Source organism: Suricata suricatta, chromosome 12 (assembly GCF_006229205.1).
Source record: "Suricata suricatta isolate VVHF042 chromosome 12, meerkat_22Aug2017_6uvM2_HiC, whole genome shotgun sequence".
NCBI classification, from domain to species: domain Eukaryota; kingdom Metazoa; phylum Chordata; class Mammalia; order Carnivora; family Herpestidae; genus Suricata; species Suricata suricatta.
In genome coordinates, this window is record NC_043711.1 from 2,993,129 (window position 1) to 3,015,910 (window position 22,782).

Sequence of the window (22,782 nt, forward strand, 5' to 3'; positions counted from 1 at the left end):
CCCCCCCGCGGAAGTGAGACCCCAGTTGGTCCAATGCCCCGAAGGAGGCCAGCACCCCGCATCGGGGCCTGGGCATCAGCCGGTACCACGGGAGCCCCGGCGGCCCCCAGCCCGTCCCCTCCCCGCCCCCCACGCCACTCACCTGTACAGTCCCCTAAGCCTGAGGTGCTGGCCCCGGACACATCCTGCTCAAAGGTGCCTCTGAGGGACAGGGTAAGAGACGCAGTCAGCAGAAACCCCCCCAGAGCCTGACCGGCAGGCGGGTCAGACACCCTCCCCCACCCCCTGCCCCCCAGTACCTGGTGCCAGGGCTGAGGAAGATGCAGGAGCCATCGGGGGCCCACCCGCAGTAGGGGTCCTGACTGCCAATACAGTTCCTAGAGCAGACGGTGACCCGTCACCCACGGTCCCTTACGAGGCACCTCTTAGTGTCGATTCCAGGAGTCCTTGGGACAAATCGGCACTAGAGGCTACTTATCCCCGTGCCCCTCCCCCTCCTCCCCCTCCAGCCTTGTAGATCAGGCTCGGGAAAGTTCACTTCTGCCCAAGTGGCCGGTGGGGTGGAGGCGGGCAAGCCCCAGAGCCTGTGCGTCGGCTCTGTGCTGTGGCCTCATTACTGCCACGGGCTCGGAGAGGGTCCCTCGGTGGTGAGGGCTTGCCCTGAGACCACGGCTGTGTCAGTCCCGCACATCTGCTCTTGCCCCCAACTCCAAAAGCAGGGAGACCGCTGCCTCCCTGGCCCCCAGCTTCTGCTCCTGCTGCTCTTAAAGATGTCAGTCAGATCTCATACCTTCCTCAGCCCTCCAGGGCTCCCCCCTCAGAAGGCGCAAGTCTCCCCCACGGCTCTCAAGACCCTGTGCCACCTGCCCCGTCCCCTCCCGGCCCTCCCTGCTTCCCTCTTTTCTCCTCGCTCACTCTGCTCCAGTCAGTTTGGCTTCCTTGCTGTTCTTCCAACGTACAAGGCCAGATCCTGCCCCAGGGCCTTTGCACAGGCTGTATCCTCTGCCTGGTTCATTCTTCAAAAAGCCAGGAGGCCCTTGGGCCCTGGACTTGAATTTGACTTTCCCCGGCTTCCCACGCTCATTTCCCCCCCAGCCTGCCCCCAGGGGGCACTCACTTCATGCACCCTGAGTACTGCTGGCAGCGGGCCACCGGCACGCGGACCACACAGCGGGGGAAGGCTGCCAGCAGGCCACCTGAGGCCGTGTCCAGCTCCAGGCTCAACAGCCGTCGCCCTGCCTCGCCGCTGCTGGACCGTCCACACCTAGGGGCGAGCAGGATGGTAGAGACTCCGGGGCGCGCCCCGCCCCCGGCCCCGCCCCCCCGGCCCGCCTCTACCCCGCCCCTTGGCCCACCAGCCCGCCGGCCCGCCTCTGCGGCCCTTCACCTGTCGGCCCTGTAGGTCTCGAACTCCTCCAGGAAGACACTGGGCCCAGTGGCGCCTGCGGTGCTGGCGTTGGGCCAGATAAGGAACTTGAGGACGGTGCCCACCTCGGACCCCAGGAAGACGACGGTGTGGTTGCCCCAGGGGCCGGCGCCCACGTCCACGGCCACTCGTGTCAGCCGGTGCCTGGGGCCAGGGTGCGCGGGGTTAGGTGCCCTGGGCACAGGACGAGGCGCTGCCCGTGCCAGGCCCGGCGGGTGCGGGCGCCTACCGGGGAGACACAGACCGCCAAGCTGGGCTCCCGCCTCCCCCGGCCCCACCAGGGCCCGGCCACGCGTGGGGACTGACCGCATCAGAGTCCGCACGATCCAGGGCCCGTGGCCCAGGGAGGGCACCGCTTCATCCATCAGGGGGTGGGTCTTGACGAAGTTGAGGATCTCGTCGGGGAAGGCGCTGGAGGCGTTGTACTGCATGCCGGGGGCCGCACAGCACCCGGGGCTAGGCGGGGAGGAAGCAGGGTCAGGGCGGACTGGGCATCCCCACCCAGGGGCTCCGACTTGCCAGGGGGCCCCGCTGCCCGGCCCAAACGGCCTCCGTTTTCCACATCTGTATAATGGGTACAGCTGAGCTCAGCAACAGATGACCACCTGGAGTCCCAGCCTGGGGTTCTAGGGTCAGGACCCTACTCGGGCACCTGTTTCAGGATCAAAGAGGCCCTTACCGAGGCCGCGGCACCTGGTCCTCCGGCACAGGGGTCCAGATGGACTCAGGGGACTTCTGCTCACGGAAGCGGCCTTCAAACACAGCAGCCACCTGCGTCATGTCGAAGGCACAGACGGCCGAGCCGGGGATGCTGGGGGAGTTCAGGGAAAGCGACTGGTGAGCCCGACGGAGGGCCGTGTCTTGGCCAAGTGTGCGGAAGAGGCTTTGTCCCTGTGAAGCTGTCACATGGCCAGTCCCCTGGGCCGGAGATGCCGCCCACCCAACCCGGTCACTCTGCTTCCTGAGCAGGACTCCTCTGTGGCCACCAGTGTCCAGCCCCCCCCCCCCCGCACCCCGTCATTTGCTTGGATGTCCAGTCCCCCAGATGCCACTCTTGGCTCCTTCCAAACCGCTCCCCAGGGGCCTTTCCACAAATGCAAATCTGACCTTGTCTGTCTTGTGCTCCTCACTCTCCCATGGCTCCCTAGAGCTCTCAGGATATAGTCCAGTCTTCGCCCAGTGGCTCGTCACCTCTCTGCCCTCCTATCCTCCACTCTCCCCCTGGCTCCCTCCTCTCCAGCCACAGGGGCTTCCTTTCTATTGTGGAAACACACCGAACTCACTGCTACCTCAGGGCCTTTGCACATGTTAATCCTCCAACTTGGGAATGCTCTTCTCTCTCGCTCCATCTCACACCCAGTGATGCCTAGTTCCCATGTCCCATCCTCCAGGAAGCCCTCTGTGACCCGCCTCTTGTAAAGGCAGATGATGAGGACATCGCCCATCTGCCCACTTCTGACCCAAGGGCCACGGAGGGTCAGTATCTGGCTCTCTCCCACTCCAGCCAGGCACCTCTCGGGAGTCCAGTCTTGCCCAGCCCAGGACCCGGGAAATAAATGATGAACGTGGGGCCTCTCCGCTCACGTCCACCCAGCGCCCCAGCTTGCTCCCATCGGGGTCCTCTGACCTGTTGCTGGGGGTGGAGAAAACAGCCAGGACCACGGGTCGGCCCTCCAGGCTGACCACGCCCGTGACGGCCTGCAGCACGTTGAAGTAGAAGTGGGAGTCGCCGGGCACAGAGCAGTTGAGCCGCGCCTTCAGGAAGGACGTCCACTGCTTCTCCAGCACGCGAGGGGAGCCTCCCACGTCATTCTTGCACACCCGGGCCACGCGCGACACGACCACCTGGTGCAGCGGCACACAGACGGGGCCCTGAGCCCAGTGTCCCAGAAGGCCCTCCCGCGGGCCGCGCCACCGTCACCCAGGCCGCGATGGAGGAGTGGGTCCCCGAGGGCTCCCGGACAGCCACCACCCTCCTGCGAGCACCACAGTCCCTCGGCAATGACCACTGCGCCCGTGACGACCATCAGCTTAATCTCTTCTGTTTACGGATTGCTCACTATGACCCAGGGACTTTATTCTCATCATCCCCTACGTTCCTCCCAAACTCTACAGAGGAGGGGCCCCGTATCCCCTCAGACAGATGGGGAAACTGAGGACCAGAGAAAGGCATGAGCGGCCCAAGGTCACCCTGGTGGTTAACGGAAGGTTGGCACCCAACTGTCTGGCTGCCGGGGTGGACTGAGGGATGGGACAGACGGGTGGGTGGAGGGATCAGTGGATGGATGGATGGACGGATGGACAGATGGATGAATGTGAAGGAGATAATGATGGATAGGGAAAAAAAAATAATGAAGGCGATGATGGGTGGATGGGTGGATGGGTGGGAAGAAGGATGTGTGTATGGATGAATGGCCAGATGGGTAGAGATGCAGATGGGAGGGTGCATGGCTGGGTGGCTGGGTGGGTAGTTGTGTGGAGGAGCAGGTGGATGGGCAGATGAAAAAGGGCATAATGAGGGGCGCCTGGGGGCTCAATCGGTTGAGCATCTGACTTCGGCTCAGGTCATGATCTCACGGTTTGCGGGTTCGAGCCCCGCGTCGGGCTCTGTGCGGACAGCTCGGAGCCTGGAGCTGCTTCAGATTCTGTACCTCCCTCTCTGTCTGACCCTCCCCTGCTTATGCTCTCTCTGTCTCTCAAAAATAAATTAAAAAAACATAAAACATTAAAAAAAAAAAGAAAAAGGACATAATGAGAGCTCGCCGGGTGAGCAGCTCCCCGGGAAGATGAATGAGTGGACGGACGGGTGGACAGAAGGCTGAACGGTGCGGACAGGTAGGTATGTGAGTGAGTGGACGGGTAGATGAAGGGGTGAGCAAGGAAAGGAGCAGAAGACAGGGTAGATGCGCAGACGGGAGAACGGGTGATAGCGAGTGGGCGAGTGGGCGGAGGGACGGACCGCGGTAAGGGTGGATGAGGGGCTGGGGGGTGGGGGGTGGACAGGCAAGTAGCAGCAGCAGCAGGACTGGAAGCCAGAAGTGTCCCCCACCTTCAAAGCCAGGAACCTCGCCCGGGGCTGTGTGCACCAAAGCCACGCCGTCAATGTCCTCCAGCCTCAGGAGCCGCTCCCGGATGGCGCGGAGGGTCTCAAGGGCCGGAGGTGGAGGGGGACCCTCTTGCCCTCGGTGGAGATTCACAGACCCACCTCTGCTCCCTCCTTCCCATGACCAGAGCCTCTCAGCTCCATGCCCTGCTGCCAGGGGCTGTGAGTGGGAGGGTGGGGGGGGGAGGGTAGATCTTACCTTCTCCAGATAGTTGAACTCCATCGCGATCTCCCGGAAGAAGAAGTAGATGTGGCTGCCCCACTCCACCGCATGGACAAAGTAGGGCTCTGTAGGAGAGGAGGGGTCAGAACCCGGCCCCTGATGTGAGAAATGGTGTTCCTGGGGCTGCTTTTATAGTGAAGGGGGGACAGTGGCTGATCACCCAGGCAAAATTAAATAGACTCAAAGATTTTTTGGGGTGGGTGGGTGTCAGAATCCTAAAATCACTGTGTCTACCATCCACAAACAGCAACGTCTACTATTTTTGTCACCTTCCTCCCTAATGTGTTGAAGAGCTAAGCTCCTGCTCTCCCCCTCTTGTAATTCTACTTCAGGCTTCTAAGCCATCCATTTCCAGCAAGTCCTACTTTAGATCCAACTGAAATCTTTCCTCTAGCTTTGTCCTCAAAGAGGTCAGTAAGTTGCAAAGCTGAAATAGGAGGCCCCTCCCTGTCTCCGCCGGGACTCTTATTCTGGTGGGGGGATCTGATGAGTGCATGCCTCACCCTTGAACCACTTGGAGTCGTGTTTCACTGTCCGCAGAGTGGGCCGGTCTCCCAGGCTGCGGTAGATGACAGCGTCGATGGCGAGGAAGTCGGTGACGGTGGCTGTGAAGAGCATCCCTTCTGGATGGGCGGGAGTGGGGGGAAGCCGGTGAGAAATCAGATCGCAGAGGCCAAGGGTGGCATGGGTCAACACTGATCTTCCAAGACTGAGTCCAGAGCCCAAGGGAGCTCCTGGCTGATCTCCAACCCCCCAGCTGAGCCCTGACCGTGGCAGAGCCCACCTGCTTCACAGCTGGACAGACAGCCTCCCAGCCATGCACATAACAACCCAACTCCAAGAGTGGAAAATGCCACATGGCGCTCAGGGCTGGGGTCCCATCAGATGATCAGAGTTGGGGGACACTCACCAGAGAAGAGGGCAACGTTGGCATGTTTCGGATCGTATGGGCAACGGGCCATGCCGCTGATATTGTCCCCGAGGGGCTGCAGTGTGTCCATCTGCAGGGGGACAGGGCCTGAGTAACAGAGCTCCCGGCCACACCTGGCAGCCCCACCCCCGGGGGAATCCTGGCTCTACCCTGGTGCTGTGTGAGTTGCTCACTTAGCCTCTCTAGGGCTTAGTTTACTGATCTGTGAACGGGTCTAAGAGTCAATCCTAGTTAATCCTGTATAACTGGCTTGTAGCTTAAGTAGCGATGGCTTCCCTGACCTCCTTTGGAAGCCTCCTCTGGAGCTCCCGGGGAGGGCCCAGGAGGGCACATCCAGCAGGGCTTCCCGAGGAGGTGGTGTGGCCTGGGGAAAGGCTATGGCCAGGGGCGGGCAGGTGAGCGAAGCCCAGGAGGTCGGGCGTGGGGCAGGCGGGGCTTCGAGGGGCGGAGACTCACGCTGTAGTTGGCGCACACGGGGTTGAAGGCATTGGAACCGCACACGAAGAGCGTGGATTCGTCGCGAAGTAGCAGCACCTTTACAAAATTCCGACACTCGCCCTGGGACGGGACGGGAAGAGAGAAGCCGTGGTGGGCGTGGCCAAGGCGGTGGGCGTGTCGAGTCCGGGGCGCGGCCAGGGCACAGCCGGTCTGAGCGTTGCGGGGCGGGGCCGGGGTGTGGGCGTGCCCAACGCAGGAGCGGGGCAGGGCAGAACCGATCTAGGACCGTGGAGGGCGGGGCGGGTGTGGGCGTGGCCAGGACTGAGGACCATTCGGGGGCGTGGCCAGGCCCTGGGCGTAGCCGTGGCAACACTGGGGTGCAGGCACGGGATGAGCGCAGAGGAAGATTTGCCCGAGGCTGGGCGGGATCCGGGAGCGGCTGGAGGCGTGGCCAGGGTCTCCTCACCTCCTGCTTGCCCTTCATCCGACACACGTTGATGTCACTGGGGTTGGAGCGCCAGGTCAGTTTCTGAGGGCACAGGGAGAAGTGAGGGAGCGGGATCCCCGCGGCCCCAGGAACCCCCGCCGGAGCGCGCTCAGTTCTTGGTCCCCAGCACCGTGTCAGGTGCTCCTGCCCCCGCAGAAGCCTCAAGGGCGGCCCCCACCCCTCCTCACCCGCTGGTACCGCAGCTCCGTGGTGGTGGAGGGCTCCAGCTCCACCCGGTACAGGTTGTCCCTGGGGGGAGGAGGCATAGTTTGTGAGCAAGGGAGCCTCCGGCCCCCGCCCCCACTCTCCGTGCTCCCTGCGGCAGAAGTTGTGTCCAACTCGGAGCACGCAGGGCTGTGCCAGAGCCTCGGCCACGAGCGACCGCAACACTGAACATACCCTCGCGTGCTTGCGCCTGGCACCACACGCCTCCTCGTCCCCTAAAGTGACCCACAGGTTCTGGCACACCCCATATACCTTGACACACGGCACCTCACGCTTACACACCCCTCGGCCTTAGGGGGCTACACCCAACGTGATGAACTGTGCAAAGCCCTTTCATCAGCACCTCTCATTCTCCTCTAGGATCTTCCCCTCCCCCCATGCCGCAGAAACTGCCCTGGTCAAGGTCACTGGCAACCTCCTGTGAGGTCCAGGAGTCACGTGGTCTCCATTCCTCGCCCTGGCCCGCAGTGTCTGACTGGCCCCGGCCCCCCTTCTCCTGGGAGCGCCTCAGGGACCCTGCTTCCCTCCCATCTCTCTGGCCCTCTCCATCTCCCACCCCTCCCCCGGTGTGGAGGCTAGGGCCTCGCCCCCTCTGTCTCCCACCCCTCCCTTGGTGTGAAGAGCAGCCTCAGCCGCTCTTGAAACCGGAATCCTGTCTCAGCCCCAGAAGGCCCACAGCCTTGTCTCCACCGCGAGCCCCTCCTGACCCCTGAGCTCCAGGCTCGGGGCGTGGCTCATCCTGGAGGTCTCTATGCGGGGGGGGGGGGGGGGCACTGCAGGCATCTCACACTCAGCTCAGCCATGCCGCAACCTGACTGTCCCCCACACCTGCTCCTGCCCTGTCCCTCATCTGGGCTAAGGCCCTCTGTCCTTCCAGGGACGAAGGCCACAACTTAGGAGTCACCCTCAACACACATCAGCCAATACTATCTGCTCTGCCCTTAATGTCTATCAAGAATTTACCCACTTCTCATGCCCTCCACGGCCACCACCCTAGTCGACCGGGAACCAGCCCAGTCGCCTTGACTTGGTGGCCTTGCTCCCGCCTTCCGTCTGTCTTCCCCTCGGCCACCAGCAGAGGGCGTCCGTGGGCACCTGAGGCAGGGCCCGCCTTCCTCTGCCCACAGCCCTCCAGGGCTCCTTTCTTACTCTGTCCCCTCCCTGCCCCTCCCTCCTCACTCTCTGCCCTTGCTCACTCTCCTCCACCCATCTGGGCCTCCTCAGTGTTCCTCCAACACACCAGGCTGGATCCTGCCCCAGGGCCTTTGCACAGACTGTGCTCACTGCCCAGATTTCTCCCTCTCCCCAGAGATGTCCCCAAGGCTGGGAACCCCACTCAGGTCTCAACTCAAATGCCACCTTCTCAGAGAAGTCCTGGTGCTCCACGTCAGCACCCCCTGTAGAAGCCCAGTGAATTCTGACCAAAGAACTGTCCCCGCCTGCAAACCGCGCTGTAACCGCAACCAGAGTTGAGTCAGCACCCCATAAAATCACAGCCCGAGGACGCACATTTGTACTTAGTCAACAACATACCCCATCACGCAAACCTCCCCAAAATGCCACCACCTGCTCCCCACACCTCGCCCTGCACACTCTGCCCGACGGTCCCTCGTACCTGTCCCCGATGAACAGCGTCCTGTTGACACGCAGGACCCGCTGGATGTTGAGGTCGTCAGTACCCTCTGCTGGGGTCAGGCGTCCTGGCCCGCTGCCCACGAACACGGGGTAGTGGTTCAGGTCTGGGGGAGGGGTTGGGGAGGGGTGTGACCCAGGGCCGGGGTGAGCCTGGCCCGGTGAGGCCCTGCGGGAGGTGAGTAGCGGACCCGGCTGGGAAGCAAGACCCTCCTGCGGGCCTCCCCCTCCCCTGGGACGCCCCCCCTCCCCTGGGACCCCCACTCACAGTCCCTGGGGGCCACGCTGAGCGGCGGCGGCTCCTCCGGGAAGAGCCCGTTAGCTTCCCCCAGGAGCAGCAGTAGGAGCAGTGGGGCCGGGCGAGGAGGGGGCGCTCGCGGGGTCCGCATGGCGAGGTCCGGCGACGAGAAGTGACACCTGAGAGCGAAGGGCCTGGCGGTGAGCGGCGCGACCTGCACTCCCGCCCTCCGCCGAGAGATGGCGCACACGAGCCGCAGCGTCCCGGACCTTCAACTACCAAAAAAAAACCTCGCCATCGCCACAATAGTAAAAACTCGCCAGAATGAGGGCAGTAACAGTAATGCCCTCACTTACTTAAGTATCAGAACAACTTTCAGGCCACATCGTAGTGAAAGCTCAGGAAACGGTTTCAAACAACTTACTGACAGTCTTTAAATAACTTTTAAATGAAAGGGTTTAAAACCATTGTAAAAAACCGAATAATCGTGATAATGATAGACACAACACTTCAAAACACGTATTTAAACTGCTCAATCCCAAAACATATATTCAAGAATTCTTAGAATTAAAACATAACATTCGTAAAATGAAAGGCTCAAAAAAAAAAAAAACCACCCTCAAAGTCTCTTGGAATTTTACAAACTACAATCTGGGAATCGCCAATACTTTGAAAGCACAGAAGATTCCAGCTGGCCGGGGACCTCAGAGGCCCCGGTAAGTCTGACTTCCTTCCCAAGTCCAGCCTTTCTGGCCTCTGCTGGAATACCTCTGTGACAGGCACCTCACTACCACTCACGGAAGCTTGCCGCCCACTCCCGTTGAAGATCATTTGCAGAACTTTCTCTGAGGGTAGAGTGTAGACTCCCCCGGGGTAATGATCATTGAGGGAAGTGAGCAGAACTCATCCTCTGGAACCCAGCCCTTCACACCCCTACCCGCAGGGGTGCGGTCCAGAGGTCCTGAGTAAGAAACCTGCAGCCTCGTCCTTCCGGCAAGCCCCGTGCCTCAGTTTCCCCGTCCAAGCAGCAGGGACATCTCTGCATCCTGTCCTGGCCTCAGAGCTCCAGGATTCTGAACCCCCCGGAGGTGAAGGTGGTGTGGGAGCTTCGGCCCCGGAGTCCCTGCCTCCGAGGATTTGGGGCCAAAAAAACAGGAAGGCCTTGCGTGGACCAGCACAGCTTCCTCTCCGTGACCCTGGGCTTCCGGGATTTGTGACTCAGCCGGACGCCCCCATTCCACGTGTTCGTGGGACATGGTTCTGCTTCCTTCGGAGCTTCCTTCCCTGGCTCCTCCCCTGCTCCGCAGCCTCCCGTGGCTCTCAGTGACCCCGATCTAGGCCCCAGCCAGCGCAGAGCAGCCTGCGCTTGCCTGATGCGCCCTCCTGCTGCCGGACCCCCAGCCCCCTCCCCAACACCTGCCCGGGTCAGGTGGCCTTTTGTGTTTCTCTCTTAAAACATTTTTCTCTTGACATCGTGCTAAATATATATGTTTACCATCTTATTTTTAAAAATTTTTTCAACGTTTATTTATTATTGAGAGATAAAGACAGAGCATGAGCAGAGGAGGGGCAGAGAGAGACCTGAAGCAGGCTCCAGGTTCTGAGCTGTCAGCACAGAGCCCGACGCGGGGCTCGAACCCACGAACCGCGAGATCATGACCTGAGTGGAAGCCGCTCACTCAACCAACTGAGCCACCCAGGCGCCCCTAACTTTACCATCTTAAACCATTAAAAATGTTTTATTTATTTTTGAGAGAGAGAGAGACAGTATGAGCAGGGGAGGGGCAGAGAGAGAGGGAGACACAGAATCGGAAGCAGCTCCAGGCCCGGAGCCATCAGCACAGAGCCTGATGCGGGGCTTGAACTCATGAACCACAAGATCATGACCCGCACGTAAATCTGCCACTTAACCGACTGAGCCATCCAGGTGCCCCAACCATTTTTAAGTATACATCTCAGTTAAGCACATTCACACTGTTGTGCAGCTGGCCCCACTATCCATCTCTAGAACCTTCCATCTCCCCAGACTGAGACTCTGTCCCCATGAAGGGCGGTCTCCCTGCCCCCCGCCCCACCCCCGGCTCCCACCATCTACTCTCTGTCTCTGTGGAAGGGACGCCTCTAGGGACCCCTGTGAGTGAGGTCAGCAGGACGTGTCCTTCTGTGTCTGGCTTCTGTCACTGCACACAGTGTCCTCCAGGTCCATCCACATCGTGGCAGGTGGCAGGACGTCCTTCCTTCCTGGGGCTGGGTGACATCCCAGCGTGTGGATGGACCACATTTTATTTATCCATCTACCCGTCGAGGGACACGTGTGCTCCCACCCTCTCTTTGAGATGCTTTCAACTCCTGTGGGCGCGCACCGAGGAGAGGTTGCTGGGTCACGTGGTGATCCTACATGTAACTTCTTCCAGGAGCCGCTGGCCTGTTCGCTGCCGCGCTGCCCCAGCTCACGTTCCCACCGGGAGCCCACGCCGGGTCCAAGGCCTCCACATGGACGCCTGGCTAATGTTCGTCAGTTTCTGTTTTTTGCTAGTTGCCATCCCAATGGGTATGAGCTGATGCCCTGTGCATTGCGGTCCTGACTCATCAGAATAACATTAGGCGCCTGGGGGGCTCCGGCGGTTGAGTGCTCGGCTTCGGCTCAGGTCAGATCTCATTGTTCGGGGGTTCGAGCCCCGCATCGGGCTCTGTGCTGACAGCTCGGACCCTGGAGCCGATTTCTGATTCTGTGTCTCCTTCTCTCTCTGCCCTTCCCCAACTCACGCTCTGTTTCTGTCTTTCAAAAATGAATAAATGTTAAAAATTTTTTTAAGTAAAACGTATATAAATAAAGGTAGCAAACGCCAAGCACTGACGCTATGCCAGGCATTGTAAAAACTTAAATTAACTCATATACTCCACACAGTGTTAATATGCCCCTTATACAGATGGGGAAACTGAGGTGCATTTGCCCAAATGGAAGCAGGGAGCTGAGCTGAAACCTGTTCAGTCAAACTTAATTATTTTGATTATAATGCAAGACTGAAACCCACAGGCTCTTTTGGGGAAGTCTGGGCTACTCTGGGGCTAGCCCCCTGCAGTTGGCCTCAGTTTACCCCTGACCCGGGGTTACCGGAGGCCTCTGCACCTCCCCGGATCCCCCCAGACCACCTGCTTCCCTCCATGAAACTCGAAGCGCCTCTGCCAGCAGTCACTCGGCGCCCGGCTGCCCGGCTGAAGCCCCAGCACCTGCCCCAGCACCTGGCCACCCGGAGCCACCAGCAGCGCCAGATGGGGCACGGGGGTGCGGGGCATGGCCAGCACGTGCGCCCCGCCTCGTGCAGCTCTGGGTGCCCGGTCCCATTGTACAGACCGGAAGATTGCGGCGGACGGAGAAGTCCGTCTAGCGTCGCTACTCCACTTCTCCCGCCCACCGTCCGGACATCTTCCTGTCTTCCCCGCTCCGCGCCACATTAGTTACTAAGGCTTTGACATAGGTCCCAGTTTCCTTCTGGAAACTTCTCCCGCCCGGCCCTTCTTCAGGTCAAGGCAGCGCCTGGGCTATGCTCCCCAACCTGCACCCCCGGCACTTTGGTATAAATCTTAAGGTCGGGGGCGCCTGGGGGGCTCAGTCGGTTGGGCGTCCGGCTTCAGCTCAGGTCATGATCTCGCGGTTCCTGGGTTCGAGCCCCGCGTCGGGCTCTGTGCAGACAGCTCGGAGCCTGGAGCTGCTTCAGATTCTGTGTCTCCCTCTCTCTCTGCCTCTCCCCTGCTCTCTGTCTCTCAAAAATAAACAAACATTAAAAAAAACCTTTTTTTAACATAGACGAATAAAATTTTTAAGGTCAGCTGGTAAGTTCCAAACAACAGATAAAAACATAAAACCTGTCTGGATTTTTGGTGCTGAACATATAAATCAGGTCGATCTGCTGACTGACAGCCGGTGCTCCCCAGTCCCCCGCTGGAGCCTCACCCCTGCCGTCATCCCGGCCTCCGCCTGCGACCCCGCCCCCAGCTCCCCCACGCCCCCGCCCCCAGCCTCCGTCCCTCGCCCTCACGCCCGACGCCTGCGGGTCCTGTGGGCTCAGCCTTTACATTGATCAGATGGCTCACCCCTGCCCTTCCCAGACCGCTCCTGGCCGGCCCCCAGCGTCTACCGCCGGGACCCGCGCGGTCCCCTACACCCCGGTCCTCAGGCTCCCGCCCTCGCCCCCGCCGTCCTCCCCGCGGCGGCCACCAGAGGGCGCCCGTGAGCACCGCAGTCAGGTCCCGCCTCCCCCCTCGGCCCACAGCCCTCACCCGCCCCCACCTCCTTTAACCCTAACAGCCTCTCTACCCTTTCCATGCACCCCTGCTCCCCTGCCTACCTAGTATCACACTCCCAAAAGGTCCGATTTAGACCGTTTGCCACCCCGAATGTGGTCCTCAGACCTACAGCGTCAGGCTCACTTAGACGCCCTTAAAAATACAGAAAGGGGTGGGGAGTGGGGGGCGCCTGGGCGGCTCAGGTCATGACCTCCGGCTTCCTGAGTTCCAGCTCCACGCTGGGCTCTGGGCTGAAAGCTCCGAGCCTGGAGCCTCCTTCAGATTCTGGGTCTCCCCCTCTCTCTGCTCCTCCCCCACTCACGCTCTGTCTCTCTCTCTCAAAAATAAATTAAAATTTTTTTTTTCTTTTAGAAATTCAGAGTCCTGGGGCCTCACCCAGACCTGCCCAAGCGGAGCCTGCATGGACTCAGATCTCACAGGGATTTATGAGTTTACACAACGAACTTCATGCCTGGATACCTGGCCGCCCACCCACCAGCCGGTCCGGAGCCCGTCAGCCCCCCTGGACGGCGAGCCCGGTGATGGCAATCGTGGTACCTGTGGGTCCGCATGGTGTCCCCGCAGCGTGCGGCACACCCTGGGTGCTCAATAATGGCTTGTTGTAAGCGCATGCGTGAAGTGTCAGCGCCAGAGCTCGGATCCAGGTCCGCTCTCCTTCCTGGCTCCACTTTCATCCTGCCAGCCCCACAACTACAAGTGTCCGCAGGCGTGTGGGTCCCCACGGACGTCCACGGGCCTGACACCCGGGGCACAGGACAGCTTCTGTGTGTCCACATGTATCCGTAGGCGCACCCACAGCCCACGCATGCGCACCAGCACCGGCCGGCCGTCTGCGTGTCGGGGTTTGTACCCACCTCCCCCCCGCCAGGCTGCTGCCTGGGACCCCCATCGATGGCTTTCTGGCCACCAAACAGTCTCCAAGGACCTCAGGTAACTGTGGGCACCGAGCTGGCCAACCCCTGGGTCTCCCCACCCTCCCAGCCAGCCCAGCCTAGTCCTGGTGGGTTGGGGAAACTGAGGCCCAGAATGAGGGCTGGTCGGAGAACGCTGCCCAGTGGAGAGCCCCAAGGTAGTAGCTTGGTCTCCAGAATCTCACGGCCCCGGTTCAAATCCTGGTTCTGCCTTGTCAGCTGTGAGGCCCCCGATGGTCACCTCCCCCATTTGGGCCTCAGTTTCCCCACCGATCAGCGGCCGGTGGCTACAATGCTGCGGTGGCAATAGGAAGGCATGACCCCGTCCGGCGCCATCCACAGAGAACCGTGGTCACACGCATGTCGTTTTACATTTCCTGGTGGCCACATTCAAAGGGGGAAATGCATTTTAATAATGTGCTTTATTTAACCCAATAGATCCAAAATATTGTTATTTCCACAAGTAATCAATGTAAAAATGATTAACGAGACATTTCAACACGCTATTTTTCACATTTAATCTTTGGAACCTGGCGTGTGTCTTACACGGGGAGCACAACTCGACTCGGGCCGCCACACGGGCTCAACAGCCGCACATGGCCAGCGGCCCGGGCAGCCCAGGCCGGACGAGGGCACAGTGATCACCCCTCGCTGTCACTGTTGTTACACAGATATCACCACCGACTTCAGAGCGCAGGTCGGAGGGTCTGCCCGGGCTCCCCCGGAATAAGCCGGAAGCTAGGGAGGACTCCCCATCCTCCGTGCCTTAGTAGGGAAGTTCTCCTTCTAGTCTACCTTAAATCCTTCTTGCTTCCAGACGCTTCCAGAAGCTAACAGCCTGGAGGTCAGAGTCTTGATCCCAAGCTGGGCATTCCCCACTTGGGCTTTTGGGAATTTGGCCTTGAAGGACAACGCCACCCTCCTCTCGATCCCCCTCCCGGCAAGCAGCTCTTTCCCGTGCTTCACGAGCTCAGTCCACACCCTGCTCAAAGGCCTGCAATGGCTCCCTAGTACCCCCACGGAAGAGGGCACCGATTTCTATACGCTGACATTTCAGGACCCCCTCCTACCCTGGGAATGACTTTCATCTTGCCTTCAACTCCTGCCAGGCATCCAGGTCGTCCTGCCCATCCCACAATCAGGTCTGTGCTCAGGCTGTCTCCTCTGTCAGGGACGTCTGCAGCCCTTCTCAAGGCCCCGCCGCTCCCCAGGAACCCCCATGTCACCCACACATGGTGACCTTGCTTTCCCTCCCAAAGCCCCTTAGCCAGCTCCTGCTTATCATCCACATCGGCTACATATGGATGTTCCCTCCTCCAGGAAGCCTTCCTTGACTGCCCTGGCTGAGCCTAGGTTTCCCGGGGCTCCCCCAGCTACCCCCCTCCAGCTCCACCTGACCTCCCCAGCCTGGCAGCAACTCGCCAGCTGCAGCTCCGCATACCCTACACTGGGGCTATTCACGCACTCATGAGCAATTATTGAGTGTCAGCTGTATGCCAGGCACAGTTCCAGGCAAAGCCCTGTGCTTGTGGGGCCCCCACTCCAGTGGGAAGACAGGGTACACGCATCACCAAACACCGGAACTCGGTGACTCTGGGCCAGGCTTGGAGCCCCTGCTTCTCCAGCGGCCGTGCCGAGGACGGGGGCGGGCTGCCCGTTTCCAGTTCCACAGAAGGAGCCCCTGACAGCCTGACCGGCCGGGATTCCAGCTCCGGGGCCCGCGTCCCCAGGGGGATCGGGTAACCCAGCCCGGCAGACGGCCGCTGCGCCAACCAGGTCCAGTTACCGGCTCTGCTTACAGCTGCGCCCTCCAGCTGCCTCGGTCGCCCCCTGTCTCGGCCCAGCCAGGCTCCGGGGCTGTCTAGGAACTTGGCCGAGGACCCAGAGGGAGTCCCTGGGGCCCCGGCCATGGAGGGGCCAGGGAGAGAGGCCCCCTTGGCCCCGGATGCCTGCTGGATGCCGGTTAACTCCTCCCTCCCCGGCCAGGGGTGCTTCCTCTCCAAATCGGGGACAACCCAGCCAGCGCCAGGGCGCATAGTGGGTCCTCCACCAACACCCGCAGGATGGGTGTCCCACGAACAGTCCCTCCTTGTACAAGAAGCCGCCAGGATATGTCTACTCCAGACTCTCTGAGCGCCTACTGTGTGCTCCGTCAGGGCAGGAGGCTCAGCGGTGACAAGCTCGGGCCTGCGGAGGGGGCCTGGCGTAGAGCCGGGCGCTCAGGACACGCTCGGTTCGCGCTGCGCATCTCCGAGGCGGCGGACGGGACTCAAGTGTGCCCACGCCACCTCCCGCGGCCACCTCCCCCCGCCCCCCCCCGCAGCCCAGCTGCGAGTGCACGAGGCCCCCATGGTGCCAAACACTTCACGCTTCCTGCCCACCCAACCCAGTGGGGCGGAGACCCGCACCGCCACCCCCATTCCACAGACGGGAAGAGCGGGCCCAGCTTAGTTAAGCCACTTGGCCAAGGTCACGCAGCACAGGGAAGGGCGCAGCGGGGCTCCGAACCCAGGCCGCCTGGCTAGGCTGCCCCGTGCTGAGTGCCCGCGGGCCTGTGGCTACCAGGCTGCACAGCCTAAGTGGACGTTTCCGGAGAAGCTGACGGGGCCCCCGAGAGAGGCCATCCAGTCCCCAGGCCGTTCGGGGAGCCAGAGTGCAGAACAGGTGGCAGAGGCAGGACCTCAAGTAGGGGACACGGACAGGCCGCCCGGGGAGGGGGGGCTCCCGGGTAATTAATTTTAATCACTGTTTGGAAATTGGGCCGCCAGGAGGCAAATCGGAAGCAGCAACTTGTAATTAGGGACAGGGAAGGGGGGGCCACTTTCTCACGATGCGGCCACCATTCTGAGGAAATTAAAGTGTCATTTATACCCAGCGGGTAATTAGAGGGCCCAGGAGGGGGGCCGCTCGAGGGGGCTGGGGGCTCCTAGGGAATCCAGAGCAGGGCTGGGGCTGGGGGCGGGGCAGACACCCACCGATTCCCACGTAGGCCTGGGGGCAGACGGACCCCGTCCTCGGCCCCAAGTTGAGGAAATACAGAGGAGCTGGGCCCTGCTCTTGGGGCCCAGTTTCGGGGGACAGAGGGGAACAAGGCCCAGCTCTGGGGGGCCCACTTCAGGGATGACAAAGAGGTGGGGGTCTTGACCATCTAAGAGGATGGGGAGCCCTCCCCTCCCCCAGGTTGTTCCCTCCATCCCGAATTCCCCCAGGGGCCCTGTCTGGAAGGCCTCAGGGATCCCCAAGGGCAGGTCTGCAAGGGCCGCCGTCTACGCGGTGCTGGGGGGCAGGCAGGCAGGGCTGTGCTAAGTGTTGGTGGGAAAGGAAGACCCCAGTGAAGAACTTGAAGATGATGAAGGCAAGAGATAGGTCCTGGGGGACGGCCCTGGGGTCAGAGTGGACCACAAGTCCTGGTGAGTCAGGGCTCAGGAATGGCAGAGATGCTGGCAGTGACGTGGGCTCTGGGGGAGGGGGCGTGAGAACTGTGCATCAGGGGAGACAAACAGCGAGGGCCAGAGGCCCCTGCCTGCGGGGTGACCTCGGGGAATCTGCCACCCCAACTCTGTGCCTCATTTCTCCCAGAGCCTGGGGCTCGGACCTTCAAAGGGAAATAAGAGCAAAAGTAGGGGCACGAGTGTGGCCTGAGCCCTGTGCCACGGGCATGACGGGAAGTGCCAGGGGGCAGGTGGGAGGGGCTCTTGTCCTTTTACAGTCTGAGGCCCAGAGTGGGCGAGTGACAGACCCACGGTTGCACAGCAAGGACATGGCCAAGCTAGGACTTGAACCCAGGCCGATGGTCTAGACACTACGCTCCTAACCACAGTACTGCCCACCCCTGCGAGAAAGGGGCCCTCCGTTTCTCTCCACACCTTTCTGTAGCAAGTTCCCAGTCTATCCCATCCACCAACTTCGGTCCCCTCTCCTGCCTGAGCCCGTCTGGGCCCCAGCATCGCTGGCCTGGGCCAGCGCAGTGGCCTCTGCCTGGTCTCCCAGCTCCGGCCCTTGCTGCTCCCAGACCGTCCTCCCCGCATCCGTCATAAGAGGGCGCCCGTGAGCACCTTCCTCAGGAGCTGCCCTCCCTCGTTTGCCCTCAGCCCTCCAGGGTTCAATCCTCACAGGGAGTAAAAGCCAAAGTCCTCCCCTGAGGCCCCCAAGGCCTGGCATGACCTGCCCCCACCGCTCCCCCCGCTCCCCCGCACTCCCTCTGCTCCAGCCACACGCGCTTCGGATGCATCTGGCACGATTCTGGCCCAGGGCCTTTGCACAGGCTATACTCGCTTCCTGGAATGCTCTTCCTCCGGATCTCCGCAAGACTGGCTCCTTCTCCTTTCCTGGGTCTCCGCTCTGATGCCTCCTCCCCAGGGACGCACGTCTTTGTCACCTCAGCTAAAACAGCCCCCGCCCTCCTCACTGCGTCACCCAGTAACATTGTCTTCCTTCAGGACACTTGTAATACTTGATTTGTTCTATTTCCCTAGTTGGTGTCTGTGTCCCCGTCTGCTGCGAGTTCATCAAAGGCAGGGGCCAGTCTGTCTTGGTCACTGCTGGGTACCCAGCACCTAACACAGAGCAGATATGGATTAAATATCTATCACCTCATCAATGAAAGCAGAGACCGCATGCCCCCAAATGAGATCAGGGCCAGAGGCCACAAGTGTCTGCTTTTCCAACTTCTTACTTTTTCTGGAGTAAGGAAACCAACAGGACTGTGCCCAGCATTCAGCCTGTGTCTTCTTTAAACGGTCAGCCCTCAAGGAGAGAGGATAGTATTTATGTTTTACAAATGGGTAAACTGAGTCTCAAAGAAGGGGCACGAGTGAGTGAGTGAAGGAGCAAAGCATGAGTTCAAGCCCGGGGAAGTCTGATCCAAGTGGGCAGTCTCTAAGGGCAATAATTCAGTGAGGTTGTCTCAGCTGCCCAAGGGCTCTGACTCCTCGGATTCTGGGAAAGGGGGAAGGTTCTAAAACTATCAGAAAATACGTAGCCATCTGCGTGGTGAACTCTTACACATCCATCAAAGCCCTAGCTTCAATGCCCCTCCTACATTCATCTCCGATCCACTGGGCAGAGACCAACTTTGCCCAGCCCTGTGCCTGGGCTCTGACTCCATGTAGCAGAAAGGGCTGGTGTCTGTTTGCCTGTTTCCTTTTCTGGGGCCTGGAAGCCCCCTGAGGGCCAACTAAGCACGAGAGCTAAAAAGCCTTTTTCTCTGGGACCCCGGTGTCACCCAGCATGGAGCATGGCCCCCCGGGCCTCCCAGGAGCGCCTGCTGAGTGACTGGTCTCCCTAACTCCCCTGGACCAGGGCTCCTCTGGGCTTCTGCCGTTGGGAAGTTCTCCCCTAGATCTGCCCTTGGAGGGCAGGCTCCGCCAGGGTCGGGGTGCATCCTGGGAAATGTGGTCCTCTAGCCTTGGCCTGGCTCCCCGCAGGCCCCGGAGCGGCCACAGGTGAAGGTCATAGAGAGAGAGCTGGTGGGGGGCCCGTACCCCTGCCCAAAGGAATGGAAGGGGGGTCTCTGTCCACCCGAGTCACCCCCGTAGCACAATCTAGTGGCCGTCACTTAACGTGGACGTCCCCAAAGGCCAGGCGGTGATACTGAGCGAGTGCGTGGCTCAGGTCCAGCCCTGTGAGGCCACACGCTGAACCCGGGCTCGGGCGGGCAGACCTGGACGGCTGCCCATGGCGGGGGGGAGGGTTGGGGGTGGGGGGTGGGCAGGGGCGGGTCTGCAGTCGGCTTCCGGGTAATTCAACCACAGGATGCGGGGCAGGTGGCTGGGGCCCGAGTCCGGGTCTGCCTTGAGCCTCAGTTTCCCTACTTCTGCCAAACAAGCCCAGACTCGCAGTCAGTGCCAAGTCACTGCTGGGTCTTGGAGGAATCAGTCTGAGGATCCCCTACTCAATGGATCTTAAACATTACAGCTCAAAACACCCTCCGCATCTGGACATTTAACAGACATTTGGGGGTTCACCAGGGCCCCGGCCGATACCAGAATGCTTTTTCCAGGATTCTGCAAAGCCACTCCTGGTGGCTACCCTTCCTTTCCGCTGCTCAAGGTCTAAAATGTGGCCCATTCCCTCTCCCGCTCTAACACCTCCCAGGGCTCCCAACTGCCCTTGGGATACAACCCACCCTCTCAGCCTGGCATTCTCAGCCCCCCCTACCCACCTCTCAGGCCTATTGCTCATGGCCTCCCACCCCTAAAATAATCCAGACTCTCGGGGCTCCCCCTCTACCCCACCATGGCTCTGCTTGCCTCTCCCTGCGACCTCGAAGCCCTGCCCCCCTCTTCTCCTGGCAACATCCTTCCCATCCCTGAAGTCCGATGCCAGCACACCCTCCTCCAGGCAGTCCTCCCTGACTCCACCTGTCCTGACCCCAGCTCGAGGCCCCTCTGGACACCCAGCATCTCCTGACAAAGAGGCAGGCACAGGCCAGGGCCACACCCCAGGGCCAGCCAGGGACACCACCTCCCCAGGAGACGGGAGCGACCGGCATGTCCTGCAGCCTCCAGGGACCGGCTCACCTGTCCTGCCGGCTGACGTCAGGGTCACCTTCCCAAGGACACTTTGATTTCTATCTTCAGGTCCAGCCTCAGGCAACCTCAGCCATTCGCGTCTCGAGGCCTGGGCGGCCACTGCACTTGACAAAGCCTCCTAGAGCCCGTCTCCAGCACCTTCTCTGCCCAGGGGACAAAGGCAAGCACAGATGCCTAGAAGTGGGGTAGCCCCCCCACCCCGGGTGAGCAATGCCTCCACTCAGAGCAGAGGACACGACAGGACCCTGGGGACCCATGGGTGCTCAGCTCTGGCAGAAGGCAGGCGGGAACCAGAGGGACGGTGGAGAGGTACAAATCCAGGGGATTCTTGCGTGACCTCTCTCTGCCACATCTCCCTCCGCTCGGGTCCTACACCCAAAGATCGCCTCCTGGGTAGACGGCAGCCCAGAGAGGGCTAGACACCTGTCTGAGGTCACACAGCTCTGCTCCTCCTCTTAATCCCAGCCTGTTCTTCTGCATCAATTTTTTTCTTTTGGAGAGGGCCGGGGGCCTTGGGAAGCTCCAGGCGGAAATTTCCACACAGCGCACAATGCACAGGGGCTGGGACCCAGTTTCAAATGATGTGATGCCTCCTTTCCCCCTTCCCCTGTCTCATGACCCCAGGAGAGGAGAGGCCTGGCTTCCCTCTTTGCCGGCTCTGCCACTTTCTTGGGCCTCAGTTTCCCCATCTACTCTTGAGAAGGGGCCAACTCAGGGCTGACGCGCTCCATTTTCATGAGCCTTCTGCCCCGCTGCTGCCACCCACCCAGTGTTCAAGGGGCCACAGCTGACTTCCCAGAAGGCTTAGGGGCCCTCCCAGGTGGGCCCGGATGCACTAGTGAGTCCCCGCCACACCCCGCACTCATTCGAAATAGTTTTCAGCAATTGCCCAGACACATCCCCAAAGTCACCCATTAGGGAAATCAACAGCGTCTAGTAGGATGCGGGAAAGGGGCTAGGTGGGGGAGCCCTGGGGGGCAGGATGCCCCAGCGACACCCAACTTTGATTTTGGAGAGAGAATTCGGACCCTTCGAGACGCTGAGGGAACCCAGAGAAATACCGAGAAATGCAATTTCGTAAACCAGGGGAAGGGGTCCCTTCTGAGGTCCCAGCCATCAGCCACCCCCCACCGTCCTCCTTAAGCCCAAACCCAGATCCCCAAAGCTTGAGGGCTCCTTCCCCTAACTGCAAACCTCAGTTCCCCTCCGGTCTGCGGGTCAAAGATAACAACCTCAGACAGAGAAGCCAAAGACCTCAGCCAGAGAGAGCGGGAGAGCGGTCGAGGGTCTGTCTCCAACATCTACACGTCCCAGGCTGGGGCAGGGATATGGGGGGTGTCCTATGGCAGCGCCCCCTCTGGGAGGGGCCCTAAACTTGGAGGGCGCCTGCAAGCGGAAAGCAGGGGGGGGCACGTGACCCCCACCCCGGGGACCAATCAGCGCCCGCAGGAGGGGTGCCACACTCCGCGCCCCCACCTTCTCCCGGCGCGCTCGGAGAGAGCCGCTTTCTTTGTCCCTTTGTCAAAGCTCTTGGGGGGCCCCCGAACCCCCGGGCCCCCACAACAACGGGGGGGATCCGGACCGGCTGGCTCCCTCCCCCCACCGCGGCCCCTCCCCCGCGGCCGGAGCCCTGGACTGGCTCTGGGCCCGGCGTGAGGCTGGAAAGGGCTCAGGGGCGCCCAAGGTGCGGCGGCTGGACCGCGGAGTGGGGTGGAGGGGCCTCCCCGCGCCGGGACCACCGCACCGGTCCCGGGTTGGCCTCGACTTAGCTCTCAGGGCTCCGCCCCCCAGCACCACCCCCCACCCCCGGTCGGCAGGCCCTGCCGGCCCTGAACCCCCCACCTGGGCCCAAATCCAGCTCCCCAGCGGCGCAGCCGCGAGCCTCATTATTGTGCCTCCCCCGGGCCCCCCCGGACAAAGTCTCCACCCGCTGCGGTGCCGACAGAACCCCTATTATAGCTCCACATACAGGCCCCCCGGCAACAATCCAGGCCCCCCCAGCCGCGGTGCCATCAGTCTCCCCCCATCATGGTGCTTCGTTCAGCGCCCCAGGCCCAAATCCAGCCCCTTCCCAGCGCTGCCACTGGACCCCCATGACGCCGTTGCATGCAGCCACCCCCCTGAAATTCAGCCCCCTCCCGGGTGGCGTTGCTGACAGATCCTCCCGTGATAGCGCCCACCTCCCCCCTCGCCGGCCCGATCCGCCGCCTCCTCCGAGCGGCGGCCGAGCGGCGGGGCCCCGGGGCCCCCATCCTAGCGCCTGACCCGGCCACCCCGGCCCGCGATCGAGCCCCCCTGCTGCGTGCCGACGGCCACCCCGGGCTGCG

General features: G+C 61.3%; 1 protein-coding gene across 1 annotated transcript in view; it reads right to left on the reverse strand.

The window, feature by feature from the left end:
* Positions 1–9,774, reverse strand: part of SEMA6B (semaphorin 6B) — a 9,980-nt gene extending 206 nt beyond the window's left edge. The window contains exons 1-17 of the mRNA XM_029916450.1: positions 9,641–9,774; positions 8,734–8,882; positions 8,449–8,572; positions 6,797–6,857; positions 6,588–6,650; positions 6,140–6,241; positions 5,663–5,753; positions 5,256–5,375; positions 4,729–4,817; positions 4,476–4,502; positions 3,054–3,271; positions 2,106–2,237; positions 1,733–1,882; positions 1,388–1,570; positions 1,118–1,264; positions 300–377; positions 139–201 (exon numbers count right to left, since the gene is read on the reverse strand). Coding sequence (XP_029772310.1) covers positions 139–201; positions 300–377; positions 1,118–1,264; positions 1,388–1,570; positions 1,733–1,882; positions 2,106–2,237; positions 3,054–3,271; positions 4,476–4,502; positions 4,729–4,817; positions 5,256–5,375; positions 5,663–5,753; positions 6,140–6,241; positions 6,588–6,650; positions 6,797–6,857; positions 8,449–8,572; positions 8,734–8,854 — 1,769 coding nt within the window. The 5' untranslated portion in view covers positions 8,855–8,882; positions 9,641–9,774. The remainder of the gene's footprint in view (positions 1–138; positions 202–299; positions 378–1,117; positions 1,265–1,387; positions 1,571–1,732; positions 1,883–2,105; positions 2,238–3,053; positions 3,272–4,475; positions 4,503–4,728; positions 4,818–5,255; positions 5,376–5,662; positions 5,754–6,139; positions 6,242–6,587; positions 6,651–6,796; positions 6,858–8,448; positions 8,573–8,733; positions 8,883–9,640) is intronic.
* Positions 9,775–22,782: the final 13,008 nt, after the last annotated feature.